The sequence below is a fragment of the Schistocerca gregaria genome, chromosome 1 (assembly GCF_023897955.1).
Source record: "Schistocerca gregaria isolate iqSchGreg1 chromosome 1, iqSchGreg1.2, whole genome shotgun sequence".
In the NCBI taxonomy this organism is placed as follows: domain Eukaryota; kingdom Metazoa; phylum Arthropoda; class Insecta; order Orthoptera; family Acrididae; genus Schistocerca; species Schistocerca gregaria.
In genome coordinates, this window is record NC_064920.1 from 926,011,050 (window position 1) to 926,038,927 (window position 27,878).

General features: G+C 42.6%; 1 protein-coding gene across 3 annotated transcripts in view; it reads right to left on the minus strand.

Moving 5' to 3' along the window:
- Positions 1-27,878, minus strand: part of LOC126275217 (discoidin domain-containing receptor 2-like) — an 842,049-nt gene that overhangs the window by 316,954 nt on the left and 497,217 nt on the right. For all 3 annotated transcript variants that reach the window (XM_049977178.1, XM_049977180.1, XM_049977179.1), the window contains exon 3: positions 27,088-27,193. In XM_049977178.1, coding sequence (XP_049833135.1) covers positions 27,088-27,193 — 106 coding nt within the window. The remainder of the gene's footprint in view (positions 1-27,087; positions 27,194-27,878) is intronic.

The window sequence follows — 27,878 nt, forward strand, 5'->3', positions numbered from 1 at the left end:
GCGTCCCAGCCCGTTCCAGTTTCAAGTAGGTTGTATCTTTCCATCTTTTCTTAGACGGCCGACATCTCTTTTCCCTTGAGGTGTATACTTGTATATTAATTTAGTTATTTGTTTATCTGGCATACTTTGAATGTGTTCATGCGATTCCTCTCTGTAGTCCCCTACTTTCCGATATGTGCTTTCGACGCCCAGTTCATTTCTAGTTTCACTATTCTTTACCTGATTGATGAGTTTGTAACCAGTCAGTGGTCCAAGGAGTCTCTTCTTAATAGTCTCTTCTGTGATCCTTCTCCGTTCACAGCCCTTTGGAGACCAAATTTCTGACTCATAGATCAGGACTAGTACTGGTATCACATTATAAAATTTCGTTAGTTTTTTTACTATCTTTTAAATGTGATTTATAGTACCTACCAGTTGTTGAAACTTCTGCAATTCGCATTTTGATCATTGGATGTAATACGTGTGATGTCACATCCCAGGTACTTAAAAATATTTATTGTCCTGAGTTATTATTTTTGTTGTTAAATGCTTCCTACTATGGAATGTCATTACCTTGGTTTCATTTTTAGATACTGCCACATTATAATCATTTGCTACCTTGCCTAAGGACCAAACTGGTCTGTAATTTTTCTTGGAACTCCGGTAAGATTATTGAATCATTTACACACGAGAGTGTATTTATAACTTTTTAAGCTTATAATGGCGCATTACTTTATTCTGCCATGCGTTCGGGACGTAGTCTATGTATATATTAAATAAAGGTCGACCTTGTCTCACTCCTTGACAGATGTGTCTCACACAGATGTGTCTCACAAACGAACATACTTTTTGTACTTTGATTTTGTTGCGTTTGTACATACTTTGAGGTAAACGTATTAAATATTGAGGCCAATTAATATTTTCTAAAATTTTGCATATTTTAACTGTTAACGTTATCCAAACCTTTCCGATAGTCGTTAAAGGTAATGTACGTGAAATGATTGCGTTCTATATGCTTTAAGTAATTTGGCACACTGGAAAAAAATGTCTAAGCAAGATCTTCCTACCTGAAAAACATTATAATTATTCTTCTGTAAAAAACATCCTGGAAGTATCTTTATTTGTTTTAGTTTCGCAGATTTCAAAACACTAATACCTCGATAAATGTCACACAAGTTGCAGTCTCATTTTTTAAAATAATGTGATAACAACTGATGGTGTATTGCTGTACGTGCAACAAGAATTTTTGCAAAATTTAATAGCGTTTAGACTAACGATTCCAAAGTATATTTAAATAGCGCTACATTTAGAATGTCTGCCGTTGGGCTTTTCTGTTTTTGGGTTTCTTTCACATAGACTTTAGATTTTCCACTGATATAATATCAACGTCCTCGTCACTAACTGCGATTTTCACATTCTCTTATCACCTTGTGATAAACTTTGGAAATATTTCAGCCACTCATTTTCTGAAATGGAATTAGTTTGAATCATTTCTCTCATCTTTACTAGGTTGTTCTAGGCTTTAATTTGTTGCCCTTGTACATCATGCTTCATTTTCCTCACAAAATTTTTCCAGGTTTGTTGTATTTTCCTTGTCTCTCTACTGACCAGTTCCGTGTGATTTCTTCAAGACGATTCAGGAGAACATCACAACGGCCGACTTTATTAGCTCCACTTATCCTCCTGAAGCAGCACTCAATCTGACGAATTCGATGTCGAACAGATCTCAAACACATTCTCGTATTTTTTTTAAAGATATTATGTTCGCTGTCGACTGTAGAAAGGCTCTATTTTCAGAACTGCAATTTCGGCCTTAAGGCCATTGTCGTGTTGTACTGTAGATGACTGTGCTTCAGCACAAGTCAGAAATTAGAATCTTCCACTATGTTCACATGTCATCGTCGTATCTGAGCCTTATAACTGTAAGAATACAGCAACATTAAGCAAACGCGCGATTACGTAAGTTGCGAGGAAATAATATAGCAAATGTTGACAACTCAACATGAATCCCAACGAACCATCTTCGTCATATCTAGTGTCGCCCAGAAGCGTTCCGCCACAGGCATAACATTTCGCATTGATCAACATACACGGTCCAGTCATACTAATGTGACCACTGCCCGTGTTCAACATCCAATAACCAGTCACAGACGGCAGGTCGCAAAACTAGCAACGGAGGGTATACAAAGCATTTACGGGGTGGGCGGTGATGATGGAGAGTGGGGGGGGGGGGGGGGGGGGACACGCGGGTAACAGTCAGTCCTTGTCGCAAAGCGGAAACAAAGCGATTCATCTAACCTCCTACAAGGCAAGAGTGGAAGCATTTCGGAAATGGCTAAGTTTAACTGTCCGTATGAAGCCGTGGATAAGTATACCGTGCAGGGAAGAATAAAGCTATCCAAAACTGTCTCCGTGGCATCTGTGCTACACCGCGGGCCACAGAAAAGTGAACGTTGCTGCGCCTGAGCTTCTGCAGCAGGCGCCTTGTTCGTGCACCAATGCTGACTGCTGCTCGTCACGAAGGAGGCTGGAATTTCCACGCCAGTACCGCACCTATACGTCCACTGAGTGGCTAAGGTGACCTTTTCAGATAAATCATGTTTTACGCTCCGTCAGACAAATGACCTTTGATGTGTACGGCCCTGCAACAATGTGGAAAGGGTCCACGCCGGAGGAGAGAGTGTTATGGCCTGGAGAATGTTTTCGTGGCATTTCCTGGGTGATCTCGCCATTCTGCAAGGCACAATGGATCAGTACAAGTATGCATCTCGCCTTGGAGACCACGTCCACCACTACTTGCAGGTTTTTTTTCCTTCTGCGCGATGGCATCTACCAGCAGCAAAATGAAAATGTCACATAGATCGCAGGGTAGATCGCAGAGCACCAGGTTGAGTTTACTCTATTCTTTTGGCCATCCGGATTTAGTACCAATAGAAAATCTGTGGGACTATCTTGATCGGATTGTTCGTGCCATGGATCCGCAACCGAGAAACCTAGCGCTGGTAGTCATGGCCCTGTAGTCGACAATGCTGCACACAGCCATCGGATATCTGCCAGAACTGATTCTCTTACTGCAAGTCCGCGCTGCAAAAGGTGGTTAATCACGTTTTTGGTGGATGATCACATTAATGGACTGGACCGTGTATACGCACATTAGACAAGTGATCCAACGATGTACAACGCCGACAATGAGAAGGGCCTAACACCGGTTCTAGCCTTGATAATGAACTAAATACGGCGAGTGAGGGGGTACAAGTTTTTCCAGGTAAGCCGTATCAATCTGAAGCCACTCGGTGATGATTAGACCGGCTAGGCCTACCATATGACTGGCACGTTGATTGATACTTTATACCCGCTGTTCCGAGGAGCCGGCCGCTGGTGGCCAAGCGGTTCTGGCGCTACAGTCTGGAACCGCGCGATCGCTACGGTCGCAGGTTCGAATCCTGCCTCGGGCATGGATGTGTGTGATGTCCTTAGGTTAGTTAGGTTTAAGTAGTTCTAAGTTCTAGGGGACTTATGACCTCAGCAGTTGAGTCCCATAGTGCTCAGAGCCATTTGAACCTTTTTTTTTTTTTTTTTTTTTTTTTTTTTTTTTTTTTTTTTTTTTGTTCCGAAGACTCCTCCAGACATAATCTACGTGACTGGCGTCAGATAATTTAGCGCGCCGGTCGATGTACGATAGGGTGTCTGTGTCTTTGTCAAAACGGGAACGTATGGATACAGAACACCACAACATGCTTATCACTAAGATGTAGAAGAAAGGACGATACTTGGTCAACGTGAATTTTCAAATAAATATCTGGGTTCACGTTCACGGTAACCAGAATGAGTAGGCCCAAGCAAAGGTACGAAAAACTCTCCAAAACATAACAGGATCAACCGGGCAATACCGTTCATGGTGCGACCATGGGCATGTCCTAACACGTCGCCCATCTTCCTGCGGTGGTTCCTTATAATCGATTGGCAAAATATCCTGCTTCACTGCCATGACGTACATCTGCAATGGAGCCTCACCTGACAGCCTGGTAGCAGTTCTGTACTAAGTACAACGTCCCAAGGGGACTAGTGTGCTCTTTTACAGGGATTACCAACATTTCCTCCACTAAGCTTGTTATCAGATACAGTCTGTTGACGTTATTCCGCAGCTCTTAAACAATTAAAAAAATACATCTTAAACCTGCCAAAATCTGTTATACTAATATTTTCTATTTCTTCAGGTCCTAAAACGTCGGAACGTTAATCTCTTTGTTAACCTGGCGGTCATTTAAGATAGAAACATTTCAAACATATTAATAACAATAATTATTAGTATTACTGTTAATTTTTTGTGAAAGCAGGTTGATTTTATTCAGGATTCCTATACACTACATTATTCTCCAACCCTTAGTCTAAAAAACTTTATTTTTCTTCATCAATGCGACGGCCTTCAGCTACCATACTGGGAAGGCCAGTATTCCTGCATGTTACGTCTCTATTGGTAGATATCGGAGCCAATATGTTGATGCATCAATAGCCACCCCCCTCCCTCCCTCCCTCCTATCCCTAAAAAAAGTCATCCACATGCTGCTTCCCGCGGAGTGGATTCATCATCAGGTTAAACAGATGGAAGTCGGAAGATACGCGATCCGAATAAGGAAGAACAGTCCAATGAAGTTTCGTGAGCTTCTCTCGGGTGCGCAGAATTGTGTGAGGACTTGCGTTATCGTGGAGAAGAGAAATTCTTTTTTACATTTTAGTGGCGAAGACCGAACAAAATGGTGCAGTGATTAGCACACTTATTCGCATTCGGGAGGACGATGGTTCAAACCCGCTGCCGGCCATCCAGATTTAGGTTTTCCGTGGTTTGCCTAAATCGCTCCAGGCAAACGCTGGGATGGTTCCTTTGAAAGGGCACGGCCGGTTTCCTTGCCCGCCCTTGACACAATCCGAGCTTGTGCTCCGTCTCTAATGGCCTCGACGTCGACGAGACGTTAAACCCAATCTTCCTTCCTTCCTCTTGTGGTGACGAACACGCTTAAGTCGTTTCTTCAGTTTCCTGAGGGTAGCACAATACACTTCAGAGTTGATCATTGCTCCATGGGGGAGGGCATCGAACAGAATAATTCCTTCAGAGTCCCTGGAGACCGTCGCTACGACTGTATCGCCAGAGGCTGCGGCTTTGATCTTTTTCTTCGTAGGAGAGGTGGTGTGCCGCCACCTCATGCATTGCCGTTTTGATTCCGGTTGGATGTGATGAACCCATATTTCATCGCCTGTGACAGTGTTAAACAAAATATTGTCACGGATCAGACTCGTAACGCGCAAGGAATTCCGCACAGATGTTCCTTCGTTGCTCTTTACAGTCTTCTGTCAGGAGGACAGGTACGCAGGGGGCACACACTTTTGACTACCGTACCCAGCTGGTGTACGAATGTGTCAGCACTACCAAGAGAAACGTACAAGTAGTCCAGCGGGGTGTTTTATTATGATCCGTCGATCACCTAGAATGATAGAATGAGTGTGTGCACATTCTCGCAGGAGTCAAAGCTGTGTGCGGCCGGCTGTTACGCGGGAGATCGGAAAGGTTTGCGCGACCTTATTGTGATGATAACAAACGCTTCGCCGAACGGCTCACTGTGGTTTTGTTCTCTGCCAGGTCTCCGTAACCCCCTATACATTCTACAAGCGCCTATGATTATCTGCGATGCTTTGATTTTCCGCTTCAGACGCCGCTTTCAAGGCTTCCTAATGAGGCGCCACCTATTGGGACTTCATGAAACTATAGGGTCTGAAGCGGGAATATTCCCCGATGTTCCCACAACAAATTTCGCATTTTTTTTCAAACGAAATTGACTGAGAAAAAAAAGTGTTCCATTACTTACTGAAAGGCCCTTATATCTGTAGCCGTTTTTCTCAGCTACCAAAGATAACATCAGTTGCGTTCTGACATAATGATACGAAAATTATGCAAGTTGAAATTGATTTTTGAGTACCAGACAAATTTCGCCTATTCATGTTAGTCATTTTCAGAGATCTATAATACATATAAAATTATTTAATTATATAGGTTTTCATGTGAAATTTGCCGTGCTTCTTTTTTAGTTGATTTAAATCTAGCTATTTATATTTACAATTACATGTTTTGTTTTATACTGAATTCATTTTTATGCCCTTTTTCCAATCATTAATTAAGTGAAATAGTTGTTACGATAACTGTAAGATGTCATTTGTGAATACCACGAGGTGTCTCAACATGTGTTTACTGTATACGGACTATGTAGCATGTACGGGCAGTTTTTGACCCATGTGATTACAATTTCACAGGTTCAGCATAGTCTATTTCTGTATATTATGGGTAGTATCGAAAGAGTGGAGCAATGCCTATTAAAGAGAAGTCTCGCTGTGTTGATTTTTTACACCAAATGTGACACTCAGATGCAAAATAATATCTAAATGCGACGTGGAAAGAGAGCACTCCTACGGATTTATATCAGCCAGCAATTTCATGCAAGCGGGAAGTGTGGATGAGAGGCATAATTCTGGCTGACCAAAGGCATGTGGCGCTAATACAGAAAGAAAAGTCGGATTTCCAGCGTTTACCAGACGACTGTCTTCGCTCGACCTTTCACGAGCTACAAATCCATACGACTACCGTGCCCAGAGTACTTCAAAAACGTTAACGGTCGTTCAGCTGTCGTGAAGAAACCTGTTGGCAAGCCACAACAGCCGGCCAGGGTGACCGAGCGGTTCTAGGCGCTACAGTCTGAAACCGCGCGACCGCTACGGTCGCAGATTCGAATCCTGCCTCGGGCATGGATGTGTGTGATGTCCTTAGGTTAGTTACGTTTAAGTTGTTCTAAGTTATAGGGGACTGATGACCTCAGAAGTTAAGTCCCATGGTGCTAATAAAAAAAAGCCACAACAAACGGAATTTTCGGCCGACATACTCGTACACCAGCGTGCTGTATGAGACGCAGAAATGACAGTCGCTTTTGATAATACATGATAAGCATAAACTGAATTTCAGATCTTATTTGATCTTTGATAGAGCTTTTTCATTAAATAAAACTTAAAATGACTTTCACCTATGTTAACGCGCTGCAGATGTGCACATGGCCAAAATAATTTGACAGTCAATCAACAGCCGATACAATGGTGCACTACCTTACTGCGAGATACCTTGGATGAAGCGTTACCAGAATTCTGAGATCGTGTGATTTACTAGTCTCTTAAGGCACGCAACGTTACACTCTGGTACTTTTCCCTGTGGCTTTGCCAAGAATCAAGTTATCCAAATGCCTGTGAACGACATCAGTGATTAAACTTCCCGAATCGTTGATAACGTTACCGTTAATTCAAGCGTGGTGCATCCGTGTGGATGGAGCTGTTAGACACACATCAAAGAAAGTTTTCCATCACCCCGGTTCTTAGAACTCCTGAAGATAGACGTTGACTGCGGATATTGTATCAAGACACAGTCCCTTTGACTGTTGAGAAATGTCACTAACCCGCCCAAAGATGTAAACAACCATGCATGAGCAGCGCCTATTAGACGGAGAGTGTCCGACAGTCGAGGAGCTCCAGTCATAACACCAGGAAGGAGGTACGCGACTCATGTTGTCCGTAGTTCAACCATGCCTAGGCGGTCAATACCGCGGTTCGTTCGCATCCGCATGTTACTTTGTGCCCGGAAGGGCTCTCAACAAGTATCCAGGCGTCTCGGAGTGAACCAAAGCGATGTTGTTCGGACATGGAGGAGACAGAGAGACACAGGAACGGTCGATGACATGCCTCGCTCAGGCCGTCCAAGGACTACTACTGTAGTGGATGACCGCTGCCTACGGATTATGGCTCGGAGGAGCACCATGTTGAATATTGCGTTTCGTACAGCCACAGGACGTCGTGGTAAGACTTAAAACTGTGAGCAGTGGGCTGCATGATGCGCAACTTCACTCTCCATGTTCATGGCGAGGTCCATCTTTGCAAGCACGGCACCATGCAGTGTGGTACAGATGGGTCCGACAACATGGCGAATGGACCGCTCAGGATTGGCATCACGTTCTCTTCACCGATGAGTGTCGCGTATCCCTTCAACTAGACAGCCGTCGGAGACGTGTTTGGAGGCAACCCGGTCAGGTTTAGCGCCTTAGACACACTGTCCAGCGAGTGCAGCAAGGTGGACGTCCCCTGCTGTTTTGGGGTGGCATTATGTGGAGCCGACGTACGCCGCTGGTCGTCACGAAAGGCGCCGTAACGGCTGTACGATACATGAATGCCGTTCTCCGACCGACAGTACAACCATATCGGTAGCATATTGGCGAGGAATTCGTCTTCATGGACGAAATTTCGCGCCTCGTCGTGCACATCTTGTGAATGACTTGCTTCAGGATAACGACATCGCTCGACTAGAGTGGCCAGTATGTTCTCCAGACATGAACCCAATCGAACTTGCCTGGGATAGACTGAAAAGGGCTGTTTATGGACGACGTGACCCACCAATCACTCTGCGTAATCTACGCCGAATCGCCGTTGAGGAATGGGAGAATCTGGGCCAGCAGTGCCTTATGAACTTGTGGATAGTACGCCACGACGAATACAGGCATGCAATGCAGTAGGACGTGCTACTGGGTATTGGAGGTACCGGTGTCTGCTGCAATCTGGACCACCATCTCTGAAAGTCTCTCTCTGTATTGTGGTACAACATGGAACATGTAGTTTTCGTGGGCAATAAAAACTCTTGGAAACGAGGTGTTGCAAAACTTTTTTTATATGTGTACAAACCACTAAAGAGCAGATGTTCAAATAAGTACTTTCGAGTTAGTGTATAACATAAAATAAAAACCTTTCGTGTGTATCACTTGTTCATGTACTAACGCAGGTCGCTTATTTACGTGGATACAAATCGCTATCCGCGTCTGGCCAACCGTGAATGGACTTGTCTTGAATGGCAGATGGAGCGCTCGAGAATGTCGTTCGCATTTCTGTTGTCTGTTTACTTGGGTCTGCTTCACGTACTTGGGTCTATTTTATTGCAGCCCACTTCTCAATCTGCATTTGCCGTATTGCGTTTCCTATGCTTCCGCCTGACAATGAATCATCTGAAACCACTTATCTCAATCGGCTGCAGGCTGTTCAGACTTACAGTAGCTCATAGAACACTTCACTATTCCATATTCCTAAGCCTCTCCTTCAGTCACCTGCCTATTTGCAGCTCATCATTAACGAAAGGTAGTAAAGAAATTTATTCATCCAGGAATCAAATGAGAAGAACACAGATGGTCGTCCGCGGCCTTGAGGGGGGGGGGGGGGGGGGGAACCCATCACGGAATTTTCTTGAAATGATGTCTGAAAACCATGGAAAACCTAAATCAAGATGGCCAGAGAGAGCATGAAACTCCATCCCCTCCCAAAAGCTGAAGCCAGTGTACTATGTCGTTCGTTTTATACGGAATGTACAGATTTCATTTGTTTATACATACTTTCAACAAGATGATGAAGAAATGACCTTTCTCCCTTTCCACAACTGTTCTTTTTTACTCACGCCTACATTAATCTACACGGAAACTAACCGCATCTGGAAGATACATTGCACTTGTCATGGATAACACCTCTTATTTTTTGGGCATCATACAACGCAGAAAATCTTAACTCTTCAGTGAATTGATAATTTACTTAATTTCCTCCTTACCTTTGTTCCATCAGAAAGCGATATACACAAAAACAGGATGCTCTTTATAGAAACTTGTAGAGTGCAAAGCGGTTTGCTTAAATGTCAAAAAGATTGCGGAAGTCAAAGCCTTCGATTCACCTCCTGAATCATTTCGCTGTGCTATTCTGTCATTAATTATTGAATGCAACTTTCCTTAACATTCTCAAAATGGTGTTGAACAATTTCGAGAATTTAAAATTGAGTTTTACATTACAATCTGGTTACGGAGAGAAACTGAACCAATCAGAGAATCAAATTACAAGCTGTTCCTTTCCAGGATGAAGAGAATCAAATGAAAATTTGGCAAGTTGAAATTTTGAGACAATCTTTATGCTATGCTTGGATGGCGCCATTTGAAAAGAGCTGATCTCGGAGTGCTGTTGTCTGGATTCAGTCTTGGTCCGGGAAATGATGTGGTTACGTCAGAAATGTCCACTGAAAAAAATAGTCGCCACGGAACAATCCTTTCACATCATTATCAAATATATTTGTACTGGTTTCTTTTTTTTAAAAAAATACATGTTTTCCCACAGTTCGTAGTTCAAGAAAGGAATAATTTGCATAAAAACACACATAAAAGTTATACTGTGAAATCTGTATCTAGATCAAGCGGACCCAATCACAGCACGTAATATGAAAACGATGTGAAAACACGAAATTGTTATGACTGTGGAAGATGCTGTTTTGGAAGACAACCGGGAAAAACGTAGCTTGTGGCAATAATAGCGTTTATTTAAATGAAATCGGAGATTTTAAATATTGGAAGAAGGTAAGCTTCTCACAAAACTATTTTAATTTTGAAGTATGACCCCAAAACAGAACTAAAACCAATACCCGATATTAAATTCTACAGTAGTTACAAAGCCAACATCTGCTGCCGCAGCCGACAAGGAAATACAATATGCCTCGTCTGATAAATATCTGGCGTCTGGCATCAGTTAATAAAATTCGCCAGACTAGATATAATCCCCAACAACTCCATGTTATTTTCTATTTTTTCCGAATTATTTATTTTTTATTTTTTAATATCAGTCATTGGTTTTCATTGCGATGCGTGCAGCGATTAACTCATCCTCCATCGGCTGAATTCGGACGAAGAAGTGAGGAATCACTAGATACCGTTCGGAAATTTAATACGTTGGTACATATGAAGGGCAGGAAAAAAATCCGAGTTTGTTAATATATTATAAGGGACAGTCAAATGAGAACGACACGGATGGAAAAAGGTAAATGAACTTTTTATTTTGTCAAAAGTATCGCCATGACAGTTAATACATTTATCCCAATGTGAGGGAAGTCGATCAATGCCTTCATAGAAAAATGGAACCAAGATTGTACCGAGGCATGCACCTCTTCTACATCTACATCTACGTCGATAATCCACAATCCATCTTACGACGCTTGGCGGAGGGTACCTCGTACCACCAATAGCCGTTTCCTTTCCTGTTCCATTCGCAAATACAACGAGGAAAAAACGCCTATATTTATGCCTCTGTATGAGCCGAAATTTCTCTATCTTATCTTCGTAGTCTTTACGCGGAGTGTATGTTGGAGACAAGAGAATTAAAATTTTCTCAGTAGCGTTTCTCGAAAAGAACGTCCCCTCCCCTCCAGGGATTCCTATTTCATTTCCCGAAGCATCTCAGCAACACTTGAGTGTTGTTCGAAACTACCAGTAACAAATCTAGCAGCCCCCTTCTGGATTGCTTCGACGTCTACCCTTAATACGATCTGATACGGATCCCAAACACTGGAGCAATACTCAGGAATAGGTCGCATTAGCGTCCTATATGCTGTATCCTTTACAGAAGAACCACACTTTCCTAGAATACTGTATCCGAAAACTACGGGTTTGTTTTTTCGACTCGTCCGTGTTACATGGCATTTTTCTACATTTAGAGCTAGCTCCCACTCATCACATCAACTAGAAATTTTGCCCAAGTCATCTTACATCCTCCTCACTCAACTTCACCACCTTACTGCTCACCACAGAATCATCAGCAAACAGCCGCAGATTGCTGCCCACCCTGTTCGCCAAATCATTTATCTGTATAGAGAATAACGGCGGTCCTATCACACTTCCCTGTGGCACTCGTGGCGATACCCTTGTCTCTGATGAACACTCGCCGTCGGAATCGAGACACTGGATTCTAAACCTTAAGAAGACTTCGAGTCACTCACATATCTGTTAAACTATTCCACATGACCGTACCTTCTTTAACAGGCTGTAACTGGCCACCGTGTCAAACGCTTTCTGGGAGTCTATAAATACGGAATAGCTCGCAGTATATCGTGCGAGAAAAGAGGGCAAGCTGAATTTCGCAAGAGCGATGCTTTGTAAAACCAAGCTGATTCGTGGACATAAAGCTTCTCAGTATCAAGAAAATATATTGTATTCAAATTGAGAATATGTTCAAGGCCTCTGCAGCAGACAGATGCTAGGAATATGGTCTGTACTTTTGCGGGTCCGTTCTTCTGCCCTTCTTATAAACATGAGTCACCTGCGTTTTTTTTTTCAGTCGATTACGACTTTGCGCTGGGATAGAGATTCACGATAAATGTAAGCTAAGTAAGGGGCCAGTACCGAAGAGTGTGCTTTGAAAAACCGGACTGGGATTCGATCACGAACAGGTGACTTTTTTTGTTTCCAACTCCTTCAGTTTGTTCTCTACGCCAGCGATGCTTATTACTAAGTCGTCCATACGGGAGTCCGTTCGATGGTCAGTCGACGGTATGTTTGTACGATTCTTCTGCGTGAACGACTTCTTGAACGTGAAATTAAAAACTTCGGATTTAGGTTTGCTATCTTGAACTGCCACACCAGACTGGTCAACAAGTGACTGGATGGAAGTAGACGCACTTAGCGATTTAAAATAGAATTATAATTATCTCGTGTTCTCTGCCAGATCTTTTGCTAAGGTATGACGGTGGTAGTAGTTGTATGTTTCGCGCATAGATCTTTCCACAAACGCCCGAATCTCTACCAACCTTTGCTTGTCGTCATTTTCACGTTCTCTTTTGAACCGAGAATGCAACAGTCTCTGCTTCCTCAGCTTTCTCCCAATCTCAGTGTTTTTTTCTGTCCTTAATCCACTTACTGGGCACGTAATTTTCCAGATCACGAATTACAGTCTGCTTAAACTTGGCCATAATTCCTCTACATCCATCTTACCGGAAATAAGTGATGTCAATTCACTGTCTAAATGAGGAGCTAACAATTTCTTAAATGCCCTTTCTAAAAGAAACACTCTCCTTATCCTTTTAACTGATCTCTTAAATTTCGTAACCAATAGTTGCCATAATGGAATCACGATCGCTAATCCATGTTTCTATACTGACATTGTCGAGACTGTGTCGCCCGTTTGTAGCTACAAGGTGTAAGACCCTTTCATTGCGTGTGAGCTGTCGAACTAGCTGCTCGAGATAGTTTTCAGTAAACGTGTTCAAAAGTACTTCGCATGGGTGTCTGTCTGTACCCCACGCAATGATTCCTGTCTATAATCAGTAGGTTAATGTTGCCTTTAACTAGTAATGCAAGATCTGCGTATTTATGCGCCCCTGGCCATAGGAATTCTTTGAATGAGTCCAGAACCGCCACAGCAAAGTCGAGTGTCCGGTAAAAACATCCAACAATTAGCTTGGTTTCCACCAAACCTATTATACGGGACTAGATAACGTCACTGTCACACTCAACTTCAACCTCAATAGAGACAATATTTTTGTCAACTCCAACGAACACGACCCCTTCTGTGCCCTCATATTTGTCTTTTCGATATACTCGCTAAATATCTAAGACCTTTCCACTTCGGGTTTCGGCCAGCTCACGGTTCCGAGAATAAAAATGGTTCAAATGTCTCTGAGCACTATGGGACTTAACATCTATGGTCATCAGTCCCCTAGAACTTAGAACTACTTAAACCTAACTAACCTAAGGACATCACACAACACCCAGTCATCACGAGCCAGAGAAAATCCCTGACCCCGCCGGGAATCGAACCCGGGATCCCGGGCGCGGGAAGCGAGAACGCTACCGCACGACTACGAGCTTCGTTCCGAGAATAATTTGAGTGTGAGAATACTCCTGTAGGACCTTCGTTACGAATTCTTCGACAATTTACTGATAACAGTTTTAGCCGAAGTATCTTTATATATGTTTAAAATGCATGTTTGACCGTCAGCTACTGTTATTTTAAGCCCAAAATGTCTACTGGTTTCAGTCATGGACCATCTTCACGGATAAGGGTTAAAGTGGTTTAAGCCAGAACATTACAATTGAGTCTTCTCTCTGAATGACTTCCCTTCCTGCATACTGACTAGCGAGAATTCATCAGAGTACCTCTAAATACCGCTGGCCTAAAGAATCCTCATGAGCACTCCTTAAGCGCTTTGCTATCTGAGTAGCTGTTTCCTTTGTGTAGTACATCCCTGACCTATCAAGGGGAGTCCTATAAATCCGCAGCTGATACCGCAGGTCTAGAAATCTGCATCCCCAACCGTAACACAGTCGACGAAGCCTTTGGTTGAGACCCTACATTCGGCTCCAAACGAAAGGACCCCAATCAACTCTGGGAACAATGCCGCAAATTGCGAGCTCTGCTTGCATCCCGCGCGAGGCCAGCAGCCTTCACTGCTTTCGCCAGCCAGTTGTATGAACTGAGGATGACCTCAGAACCCACGCGACACAACTTGCAAACGACTGCTCCCTGCACGCTCGATAGCCACAGGCAAGCCCGCCTCCACATCTTGGATGAGGTCTCCTAGTAGACATACCGAGTGCACACTGACTTCCTTTCCAGCACTGAACGCTATCTGTCTAAGGGGCTCCATAACGCGCCTAGCTTTTGGGCTCTCGATAGCTAGTACCCCCCCACCCCCACCCGTTTGCCTGCTCGGATCCTGCTCAAGGAGCGGCCACATGTCCGCTCACAGTGTGAGTGAGTGGCGCCTAGCGGCCCTCCGCCTCCAACCACAAGAACGATTTACCACTCACACTTACCCTGCTGTGAAGGCACATCACCGCCTCGGATGTACCAGGAGGTGCCTCGGAAGCAGAGCCCATGGGCAAAACAAGCGGTACCTGAGGTGTCCCATGCAACGCCCTAGATTCACCCCCATAGCTACACCCCGAGTCAGCAGCCTGAAGATGACTGACCGTAGCCAAAATTGCATTCAACTGTTCGCAAACTGGGGTCAGGTCCTCCTGCATCTGCACACAGCATACGCACATCCTACTAATCCTAGTAAGACTAACTGAAGAAGTAAACTATCAAAATAGAAAGAGTTCTTCATATGCAACTTGCTACCCTTCTAATGTGTCACCAATGGACGCTGATGCCTCAGCGAGCTATGTAGGTGGCTGTGTAAGGTGTCAGGCAAATCCAGCACTTTCCATGAAAACCCTGACATGATAAGCAAATCAAGTAGTGTGTCACATAGTTTCGAATAAATCGTGGCATTAAATTAACCAAAGTAATACGAGTGACGAGTGAGCAAATGGAATACCACAGACTAACACAAGAATGCCTAAATGCATGCCATACCTTCCCATCGTGAGACAGACGCAGTTCCGAGGGGAGAAACGAAAACAGAAGCCGAGAGCAGAACCGTGTTAAGCTAGAAGGCCCTACGATAACGAACGGACACCCACGTACCAGCTAACCACCAGGACCACCCCGGATCCCATGTTAAAAGATAGAGCCCTCCAGGAGAACAGTATCGATCTTACGATAACACTAAAAGGGCCACACCAGCTGCAAGTTTTAGCGTGAGACTTTTTCGCGTCTCTGTTACGCTGCAAACTTTAAAAACATTTCCCCACCACGAAAAGTATAACGTTTCTCATTGGATAGACAGAATTTTTGTAGGCGGAGCTTAAGGTTAACATTGAGACCCTGATTGGTCAGATGAAAACACAGCCAGATATTTTTTTTTAAACCAACTTCGGTAAATTGTAGTAAGGAGAAGTTAGAACAGAGTTGCTTCCGAGACGGCGAGCTGTATGGAGCTGCGCCGGCCGCCGCCTCCTGACGAACACCGGCAAGGAAATGAACGCACGCGATGCCGCATTTTTGAACGCATAAGGCTTCACTCAGAACTGCAGAAGTCTCATGTGTTACATCCCCTTTCTACGTAATACTAGTGTCGATCGTCATTTAATTTTTCATGGTATCCACATTTGCTACGTAAGTTAAAATCTGAAACGCAATGATTTCTCTGTTATATAATTATTGAGAAGCCACATCAGCCACTGTAATTTACGACAAGTTAGATAAGTAATTAAAGATAATTGAGGGTCACTGTAGAACATTTTGATAGTTTTCTCTTTTGTGAAACTTAATTTAAACCTAGATTATAGATGTGATATGGCATAGGTCATCCTTCGGTCCATTGTAGAACTTGGAAACCCATTCAGGGAATATTCGTTCACATTTTTGTTGAACGCAGTTGGTTTTTATCATCCTGTATTAAAACATTTCCTTTTATCCATAGTGCAATTTATAAACAATGTTTTGTGAGTAGAACAAAATTTCCAATGGTAAACTTAACTGCTATTTCGAAGTTCTTTTACCAGCTAACTAAAAATAGGAAAGCCTTGAACCCCTTCCACTAAATTTAGTTAGTATTGAGATTCTTTTACAGAGAGTGCAGTGGAGCTGACGCTGAAATCATTAAGTATTTGGTTATATCATCGCTAGTCTCACTGAAATCTTCTGAACTCTACATGTCATGTGTGGTCTGGTGTCTCCTTACCAGCAACAGGTCCCAGGTTCAAACTAGTCAATTCCCTAAAAAACACGCTCAGAGCGTCGTTGCGCGAAAGTGGTAGGGAGACACGACATAGAACAACAGACACCACGCAGAATGTTAGAGCTGTTCAGGAGGAATTAAAACTGCCCTACAGACTCGAATTTACACTTAACAACGTGCTAGCTGACTCCTCTTAAACGGAAACAAGCACGAAATTTAATAAAAATAATTTAATTATTAAAGGCAGCAAATTTAATAAATAAAGGCAGGAAGATAAAAATTTGACTTTCCGCTCTAAAATCTGTATCAGCCGAGAGCTTCAGCCTCGACGTTTGAAGCACATTGACGGCCATGAATTTCATCAGGGCTCCAAAAATATGGAAATCGCATGGGGATGGAACTATATCGAGGGTGTGTGAGGGCTTTCCCAATGAAATTTCTGCAGCGTAATCGAAACATACTTGTCAACAAATCGGCACAAACTATGACATGCTTGCCTTCCTACAGTCGCTACAGCTATTTCAAAGTGACACGGAATCCATGCTGTGCATCATTATTTAAGAAAAAGTGACAGGTAGAAAGTTACAACGTTTCGTGCAATCTCTTTAATTGTAAACTACGTAAGTAAGCTGAAAACTGAACATCGCCATATAAAGAGCTTGACTGTGAGCTTTGTGACTAACTACCCAAAAAAGTGTAAAACTTTTATTGTGCAAAATATTGCAATTTGTTGTTTTGTCGAAAATATAAACCTGAACAGGTGCCTGACCATCTACCTGTAGGTTCAAAACTGGTAACGGTATTATCTGTTTGAAAAATGGCATTATCAAGAGTGGCTGAATGCCATAATTACTTTGTTGTAAAAATTAATCTATAGTTCCAGTTCCTCGCTGCCTTACTACTACGATTGCTTGATGTGCAGATAGCTAAAGAAAAATGACTCCAGATATACATCTCATGTTCTTGCAGATCGTGAGGATAAATATAGATATATGTGAAAATTACCGGATGACTGGTATGACAAGTCACGCTTGTAAATTGATGATTGGAATACCATACCAAGGAACTGAAAGAAAAACTGAAGTCAAATGGGACAAAATTAGCTTAATTTCTGGAGGGAAAAAGATACCAGTAACGGAATTCTGACATTGTGCATAGTAATGGAATTAAAATCCGGATATCTCCCTATCAGTTGGAGACAAAGAGAGAGACTTCAACAGTGCTAGACGGAAGACTGGGCTGAAGTACAGTGACTAACGCGAATTCGGTATCACTTACAGAACCCATATGATAATCGAGAAATTGGCAGTAGCAGCAGCCGGCCGAGATATACGCATCAACAGGGAAGTAGCCGATTTTGCCGGCCGCTGTGGCCGAGCGGTTATAGGGGCTTCAGTCCGGAACCGCGCTCCTGCTACGGTCTCAGGTTCGATTCCTGCCTCAGTCATGGATGTGTGTGATGTCCTTAGGTTAGTAAAGTTTAAGTAGTTCTAAGACTAGGGGACTGATGTTATTAAGTCCCATAGTGCTTAGAGCCAAGTAACCGATTTTGTGACTTTTACGAGTTCCTAATAGAGAGCGAATTGTATAACTTCATTTGTGTGCTCTGATAATTTAGTTTCTTGAGGTTCTGCGTGTTAATTTAATACCTAATAGTCACAGTTGTTGCGTTTTGGTTTGCGTCCGAAAGTAAACTAGTTTTGTGGCATGTTACAAGTTCCTAATCAGGGATGAATTATTTGATTTCACTTGAGTGCTTCAGTAGTCGGGTTTGTGAATCTCTGCGTATTAATCTAATTTATCAAACACAGCTCCTGTGTTTTCGTCAGGGCCTACAGTAGAGTTCCACAGCATGTACCAATAGTCTGTTACCTGGGTAGTTTAGTTTTCCATGGTTTTTAGTATGGATATGGACTGCGATTGTTATGTGCAGATGCGAGCCGAGTTGGTGAAACTTCGCTCTCAGCGCCAGGCTGTGATGGCTTCGGCTATGCAGTTTGAAGCTGCAGTGGATAGGCACCACTGTTGTGGGCCAGCCGTGGGAATCCAACGGACGTCCAGCACGTCCGAATCCTCCAATCGATCCTCACTGGTGGCCAGCCCACTTATTGCTCGCACTGAGGTTGACCCCTCATCTGTGGTCGAGTTGGAGATCGCTCCTAGGCGTGGGAGGTGGCGAAAGACTTCCCAGAGAGCTCGAAGGTCTCCTGGTTAGTCTGACAAATAGGTTCCAGGTGCTGTCTGTGGCTGACACTGTCGCTGAGCCAGATGCTGTCGCCTGTCCTGTCTCAGATGAAACAAGACCCGGGCAATGACGTAGGGTGGGTTTATTGATAGTTTGGAGCAACAATGTTAGGCGCCTTATAGGTCCCCTTACGGATATGGCTGCCAAGAAGGGGAAGAAAGGCAATACGCACTACGTGTGCATACCGGGTGGAGTCATTCCAGTTGTGAAACGGGTCCTTCTGGATACGATGAAGAGCACAGAGTGCAGCCAACAGCAGGTGGTGGCTCACGTCCGTAACAGTGATGTATCGGAAGGGGTTGTCTCTGGTTTCGAGCGGCTAACAGGCCTGCTTGCGAGATGAAAGTAGAGCTGAACATTTGCAGCATAGTCGACAGGACCGATTGAGGACGTCTGGTACAGAGCCGAGTGTAGGCTACAGATTCCTCGACTTGCGCCATAGGTTGGTTGCGTTTCGGGTTCCGCTGAATAGGTCAGGAGTCCACTACACGGAGGCGGCTACACGGGTAACAGGGGCTGTGTGGCCTGGACTGGGCGGGTTTTTTTGTTAGGGGGTCTGAGGGAAATACAAGAAGGGCTTCAGTCACAAAGAGTGCAGGCCGAACACAGGAAGAACGGAGATACAGGAACCATCTGTGTAACAGTTGTAAATTGTCGTAGCTGTGTTGGGAAACTACCAGAGCTCCAAGCGCTAAAAGAAAACAATGATGCTCAAATCGTTATAGACACTCAAAGCTGGCTAAAGCCGGAGATAAGTTCAGCCGAAATTTTCGTGAAGAACCTAACGGTGTTCCGAAAGGACAGGCTAAACACAGTTGGCGGCAGCGTATTTGTTGCTGTTAAATGTAGTTTATCTTGTCGCGAAATTGAAGTAGATACTTCTTGTGAGTTAGTACGGGCAACCGGAATAAAATAATAATTGGATCCTTTTACCGACCTCCCAATTCAGATGATTCAATTGGTGAAATGTTAAAAAAAAAAAAAAAACTTGAGTTTAATATCAGACACGTACCCTACTCATACAATTATAGTTGGTGATGACTTAAGTTTACCTCGATATGTAGGCGAACATTCATCTTTAAAAATCCGGAGGTACACATAAAACATCGTCCGAAATTGTGATAAATACATTCTTCGAAAGTTATTTCGACAGTTAGTTCATGAGCCCAGGCGAATAGCAAACGGTTGTGAAAACACACTTGACCTCTTAGCAACAAATAATCCTGAGTTAATAACGAGCATCAAAACCTATACAGGGATTAGTGAACACAGGGTTGTTGTAGCGAGGTTGAGTACTGCAATCCCAAAATCTTCAAAAAATAAGCCAAAAATATACCTATTCAAAAAAGCAGATAAAAATTCACTTGACGCCTTCCTGAGAGACAATTTCCACTCATTCCAAATTAATAATGTAAGTATAGACCAGATGAGACTTGAATTCAAAGAAATAATATCGGCAGCAATCGAGAGATTTATACCAAATGAATTAACAAACGACGGAGCTGATCCTCCTTGGTACACAAAACGCGTTGGAACACTGTTGCAGAAACAACGAAACAAACATGCGAAATTCAAACAGACGCAAAATCCCCAAGATTGGCGATCTTTTACAGAAGCTCGAAATTTAGCGTGGACTTCATTGCGAGAGGCTTATAACAGTTTCCACAGCGAAAGTTTGTCTCGAAACCTGGCAGAAAATCCAAAGGGATTCTGGTCGTATGTGAAGTATGCTAGTGGCAAGACACTATCAATGCCTTCTCTGCGCGATAACAGTGGAGATACTAAAGAAGACAGTGATGCCGAAGCACAGCTACTAAACACAGCCTTCCAAAATGCCTTCACATAAGAAGACGAAATAAATATTCCAGAATTAGAATCGAGAACAACTGTCAACATGAGTAACGTGGAAGTAGATATCCTCGGAGTAGTGAAGCAACTTAAATCACTTAACAAAAGCAAGTCTTCTAGTACAGACTGTATATCAATTAAGTTTCTTACAGAGTATGCTAATGCAGCAGCTCCATACTGAACAATCACGTAAAACCGTTGGCTTGATGAAAGATCCGTACCCAAAGACTGGAAAGTTGCTCAGATCACACCAATATTCAAGAAAGGTAGTAGGAGTAATCCACTAAATTACAGGCCCATATCGTTTGGATTTTTGAACATATATTGCGTTCACACATTATGAATTACCTCGAAGAAAACTGTATATTGACACACAGTCAACATGGGTTTAAAAAACATCATTCCTGTGAAACACAACTAGCTCTTTATTCTCATGAAGTGTTGATTGCCATTGACAAGGGATTTCAAATCGATTCCGTATATCTGGATTTCCGGAAGGCTTTTGACAATGTACCACACAAGCGGCTTGTAGTGAAATTGCGTGCTTATGGGATATCGTCTCAGTTATGTGACTGGATTCGTGATTTCCTGTCAGAGAGACCACAGTTCGTAGTAATTGACGGGAAGTCATCCAGTAAAACAGAAGTGTTTTCTGGCGTTCCCCAAGGTCGTGCTGTAGACCTTTTGCTGTTTCTTATCTATATAAACAATTTGGGAGTCAATCTGAGCAGCAGTTTAAGGTGGTTTGCAGATGATGCTGTCGTTTATCGACTAATAAAGTCATCAGAAGATCTAAAAAAATTGCAAAACGATTTAGAAAAGACATATATATGGTTCGAAAATTGGCAATTAACCCTAAATAAAGAAAAGTGTGAGGTCATCCAAATGAGTGCTAAAACGAATTCGTTAAACTTCGGTGTCACGATAAATCAGTCAAATTTAAAGGCCGTAGATTCAACTAAATACCTAGGAATTACGATTACGAACAACTTAAATTGGAAGGAACACATAGGAAACGTTATGAGGAAGGCTAGCCAAAGACTGTGTTTTATTGGCAGGACACAGGAAATGTAATAGATCAACTAAGGATACCGCCTATACTAAACTTGTCCCTTCACTTTTAGAGTACAGCTGCGCGGTGTGGGATCCTTACCAGATAGGACTGACGGAGTACATCGAAAAAGTTCAAAGAAGGGCAGCACGTTTTGTATTACCACGAAATAGGAGAGAGAGTGTCACTGAAATGATACAGGATTTGGGCTGGACATCATTAAAAGAAAGGAGTCTTTTTTCTGCGACGGAATCTTCTCAAGAAATTCCAATCACCAATTTTCTCCTCCGAATGAGAAAATATTTTGTTGACACCGACCTACATAGGGAGAAACGACCCCCACGATAAAATAAGGGAAATCACAGATCGTACGGAAAGATATAGATGTTCTTTCTTTCTGCGCTCTATAGGAGATTAGAATGATAGAGAATTGTGAAGGTGGTTCGATTAAGCCTTTGCCAGGCACTTAAATGTGATTTGCAGAGTACCCATGTAGATGTAGATGGATGGTCATGAGGATAAATTTACCGTTGTGCCCTGAACATCAGGTGCCGACATCACGCACAAGTTCTCTTCATGAGGGCTGCAGCGAGTTCAGCCCCCACAGTGCAGATGACTTAGCCAGATCACCAAGTGACGTATATGTCGACGGTAGAAGTCGTTGGCAAACTGTACCTCTTCGCTCACGCGCCATGTTATGTGCCAAAAATAGGCCTGTACCTATCCGTCCACGAGGCGCCTATTTAGCCTAGTACACGAGCTCCAGAGAGCATTTCTGTCGCAGTCAGCCACCTGGAGATATCCACTAAGTCGCAACAAGGACTGGACCATCGACTTCTGAGCAGCACGCCCCATTCCCAGCTGGGACTGTACGTGTTCAATTATGTGCTTTTTGATACTTGGTATAACTGTACTACTGTTTTCTAGCCATTAATACAGTGTCGGACTGGAAGTTTTCATTCCCGTCGGACTTAGATATTTTATTGCTGTTCTCCTTGGCGAAGTACACCGTAAGCGTTGTAAGCGTTAATTCTCCATGACTGAAGCTTGGATTTGGATTTTGATTTAAAACGGGAAGTGAGAAACTTACTGCATTGTTTTTAATGTAAATGTATTAAGACCTTAAGATAATGTTCACTTAAATGAGTGTAACTCTTTCAAGTACCACAGAGTTTACTTTTTGTCCTTTGTGATTATGGAAGTTTAAGTAGCTTCGTTATTTATGTACCATCATTTATGTTGTTACTCTTTCTGAAAGAATAGCATCTATTTTGTTCCACTTACTGAAGAACCATATTTTCTTTTGTTTCATTGTGGAGATTATTCCTGTGGAAATTGTGTTTAACAAACTTTTGTTTGTTCCATTTTCCTGGGCTGTTTACTTGTTCCTGCCAACGGAAGACAGATCAGAGTTTATGTTAGTATCACATGAGGCGGAATTTGCAGCTTCTCACACAATTGTTCAACTTGTACGTCGAAGATGGAAAATTTTAGAAGAGGGATGAAAGCGGATATCAGTCCTGTCCTCCTGGTTGGATGTAAGTAAGACTGAAAGGAATGGACAGCGTAGTTAGTAAAGAATGTGATTTTTTAATAAACGAATGGTTAAAATGGCTCTGAGCACTATGGGACTTAACATCTGAGGTCATCAGTCCCCTAGAACGTACAACTACTTAAACCTAACTAACCTAAGGACATTACACACATCCATGCCCGAGACAGGATTCGAACCTGCGACCGTAGCGGTCGCGCGGTTCCAGACTGAAGCACCTAGAAGCGCTCGTTCATAACAGCCCGCTCAATAAACGAAGGAGGACGGCTAGTAGAAAGGTGAAAGACGACTTGCTGAACATTAAAATTAGGGACTACTTAGTAGTGGAAGAGGTGAAAGAACTCATAGATGTACGAAATAAAATTACACAGGTTGGTCGAGGTAAGGAAGGTATTAGAAGCAGCTTGGAACAGGCCTCGGTCTCTTGGTATCATATATAGATATGAAAATAAGAAAGAAGTTTCTCGCAGTGTACGTCCGGAGCCCGGCATTGTCTGGAAGTTAAACGTGGCTATCGGGAATCCCGAGAAGAAGGGACTGGAATCATATGACGCATTGTGCTAGTGAAGATTGTTAAAAACTGAGTGGATAGATAGAGTACTAAATATAGGGGTACTAAATGGAATGGATGGAGGCTCTTACCAAAAGAAGAGACAGGCTAGTTGATCGGACATCTGTTACGGCATCCAGAGACTTGGCGCTGTAAGGAGCAAAAAAAAGGGGGAAAATATGTACAAAGGGTATGTTGGGGGTAGTTCTTACGTAGACATGAACAGATTATCACAAGACAGCCAGATGTGGAGGACAAAATGAAACCAGTCGAGCGACTGATGACTCATGAAAGAAAAAGGCGAGGATCTTGTTCGTCGGCTCTAAGGCGGCAACGCAGCACCGCTCATTGGTTTGATTTTTGGTTTATATGCGTCCTTGGACATCGACTACATTTTATCATTTTAATAAGATCAAGCGAGTACAATAGTGTATTTATAACAAGGACTTCAGGACGCTACGACCAATTGGAAAGAAACAGCCCATGATGCGTGATAGGTTTAAGTCGTCCACACGTGTTTGATTTCGTATAACAAGAACTAAGAATGGTAACACATTGAGTAGAACACTGGACCTGTATTTTGTAGGAGTGAGCTTCAAATTCACTTCGGGTCAGGATTGTGTTTGCAACAAGGCCACTACCGACTTCACTACCAGTCGAATGTCAGATCTTACATCGGTTCCTATTAAAAGCCTCCCAGAATTAAACCAACGACATATTTCCATCCTCGGTTCTATGTTTTACATATATGTTTCTCAGTAAAACTAAACGTCTTGTCCTAATTGAGGACATCATGTTACGCGTAGCTTGAGTTAGGTGACCAGGCTTTTTTCCTAAAATTACAGTTCCAGAGGTATCAACAATCTTAACAGAACACTTCCCTGATTCAGCAGAGTTATAGAAATATTTTGTTTTTTGGCATTTAATATTTTATTTCAACTTTTAGGTTATCTTAATATTTATGTTATTTATAAAAACACGACTGTAATTTAGTACTTAGAGGTATCCATCGCTTTATGTAACTTATGTGCATTCGTTCTTGTGTAAGCATGACATGACTCACGCTTCTTTGATAGGTTTTCAATCAAGCGCATATCACAATTTGGCCGTTCCCGCGCATAATATCGCTGTGCTATGCCCTTGGCCTTCCTGTTAGGTTGTTAATTGGGGGGGGGGGGGGGGCGGGGGGATGACGGAAATTGTAGAGGATATCAGTGGAGAGGGATGATGGTTTGGGGCTGGGAAAAAGGGGGGGGGGGGCTGCATTAGATGGGTGTTGTTGTAGCAGGACACTCTTGTTGTGATGTTCGCAACACACACCATAAGTAATGTTATTTTATTAACGCAGTTTTGGTTATCCAGCATATTTTCAGTTTTCTGTATGGCTCTCTGTATGAGATACCCTTCCTGGAGAATGAACACGTCTTTCGTTATTATACTCTTTTTTATCCCAGTGCATTGCGAATGTCTTGTACTGTGTGTTCTGTATAAGAGTGGAGTGGATGTACTCACACTTCAGTGCCCTGATGTGGACTTTGTATCTAATATTAATGCTTCTGGCAGTCATCCCAACATATTCCGAGCTGCAACTATTGCATTCTAATTCTTAGATCCCTCAAATGTTGTACCTATCTTTCTTTTCTGTCAATGCTTTTAGCTTCTATTGAATTGTACCAAGTGTTTTGAAGGATATTTTGATTCACTGTCTTTGGAAGATATTTCTAGCTTTATGTATAAGATAGTTGTAATATGGTACAGTCTGCCAATTTCTAGTCAAGTTCTGAGATGGATTCTCCGGGGTGAGAGTGGATTCTGTGTTGTGCTGGTACACATAAACTGTTTTTATGCTTATTTCTGACTGTATCTTCTTTTAATAGTATTCCATAGTTTTCGTAACATCTTGGTATCGTGTCTACTATTTTATGCTACAGTGAATATAGCGTTTTGCTTTTCTGATTAGTTAGTTTTGCTGAAAATTGTCTTGCAGAGTCTGTATACCAAATGTCTCACACATCTGACAGTTTATGTTTTAAGAACATGGATATTTGAGTTTCTCGTATATTACTATATCTCTAGCTGTTTGTTTCCCGAAAAAATTGAAGCAGTGTATGGTGTAGGATTTTGTGATCGTGAGGTCAAGGTACCGTTAGTTTCTCCAGTTTCCATTTCCATCATGGACTGAACACTTATTCATAAAGCAAATAAACTCTCGTAAGTAGGGCAGCGATCACGGGGCTATGATGTACTAATGGCAACGTGGTCGCTGGCCGAAATAATGTGCCGGTTGGACACTGACGTTCGGCCGTTCACCAGTGCAACTATTTCGTCGTGAAGTACGCTAGGAGATGCTGAAGAATCACAATTTTATTCATATTTTAAGACCGTACAAACTAATTAAAGCTAAAAATTACTTTAGCCACTGGTACAGTTTTTTAACGAAATCTCGAAATAATTAATGAAGCAATAACGAGTATATTTACGCGTACTTGTTATGTTATTGTAAGCCATTTTAACATACAGTATGTAATGCTTTTTTTTATTATTAAGAACAGTGACATGACACTTATTGCTTGCAGTGCTGAGGATAGACGGCTGTTGCTCTCTCTGGTGTACTTTGACCTTATGTAAAAAATGTCACAGTCTAAGCACATTTTTTGACCGTTGGCTGTTCACGTGTTTTTATAACGACTATATTTACGTCTGTGGAAAAGAGCCGTTTGGCAGCAGCATTTCAGATACATGAAGTGCTTCAAAATGTGTTGCTACATGCTGTATGTGATGTGCAAGATAACATCTGCAGATTTTCAACGACTTGTGTGTGTGTGTGTGTGTGTGTGTGTGTGTGTGTGTGTGTGTATCCCTAAAGAGAAGATTACCAGGTACTAAATACTACGCATGCTTCACAAGCGCAACCGTAGGAAGTGTAACAGCATATGTGATATGCAAAGTGCAACCATGTTAAGTAAGTATTTTATATTATAGCTTTGTCGATAGTGTTACTGCGGGAATTTGAAAGTGGCTCTAGGCTGAAATTGACCAAGAATGCAATGTAATATATGATGCAACAAATGTAATCTTTATAAAGAATTTGATAGCCCACAGCGGATATTAAAAATAGTTTAGTCATTTAGAAATTACGTCAAGGCTGCGGATCCACACATAGGCAAATTAACGGTTTACGACGAATAATGAAGTTTCAAGTCATTCGTTGTCAGTACACGACAAATGAAGAATTGTGCCCAAGTGGTGAGGAAGCTTTTCGAAACATAATTTGTGAGACTCTTCCCAAGATGCCACGCAGGACATGGGCATCCACAAATTTCTGCTTAAGGGACTATGGTGTACAGAGAGGTCCCTTGGACTGGTTGCAGGGTCTCATGGGATGTCACGTGTTGCATACAGTGGTCCGGCGCGTGCGGAGCCTTACCTTGCGTTCCTGGCGCCCACGAGACTGGAATCGTGTGATGAGCTAGCCGTTATATCAGCGTCCGAGATCCGACCAGACTCCATTCCAAGAGGTTCTGCGCACCGCTCTGAAACACAACACCAGTGTCGTACTCACAGGACTGAAATGCAGCATTACAAGTAAAATTTAACTCTTGCAAGCAAGGATTAGATCCATAGTTGGCAGTATCGTGTCACGTCTAGCGGACAGCGCACTTCGCCTGTGTTTCAAGCACCCATAACTATTTGACAAAAAACTAAAGAGGTTTTTTATTTGGTTGTGAACATATGTAACGAGAACAGCTGTAACTCGGTGCGGAACGTGGTGGGGACGAGCTAGATCATGACAGTAATATCAATAGTACTTTGTCTCAAAATGAGGTAAATGACACAAAGTTCGGCGAAAACTGGGCTATTTTGAACAAAATTACTTCATACGGCAGCTGCAATATTTTAGCACTGAACTCGAAATTAGTTGGCTGCGATCTGTCATTGTCATCCATATCAATTGTAAAATTATGAAAGCGTCTTTTTTTCTGGCCGAAATACACAAGCTATAATTTTGCCGCCTGTTGAAGGGGAAAAAAAGATGAGATGCACATAAGTTTTCGGTTTAAATGTCGCGCTGAAGTAAAAAGAGTGGGGAATGTTTCTCCTTTCTTCCTTACATACAGTGATCAGGTAAATCATGAAACCAAGCAACGAGGGACCTCTGTCGCTTTAATTCTGACGTGTGAAGAAATAGGATCTGGAAAAGAAAACTCTACTGACTGT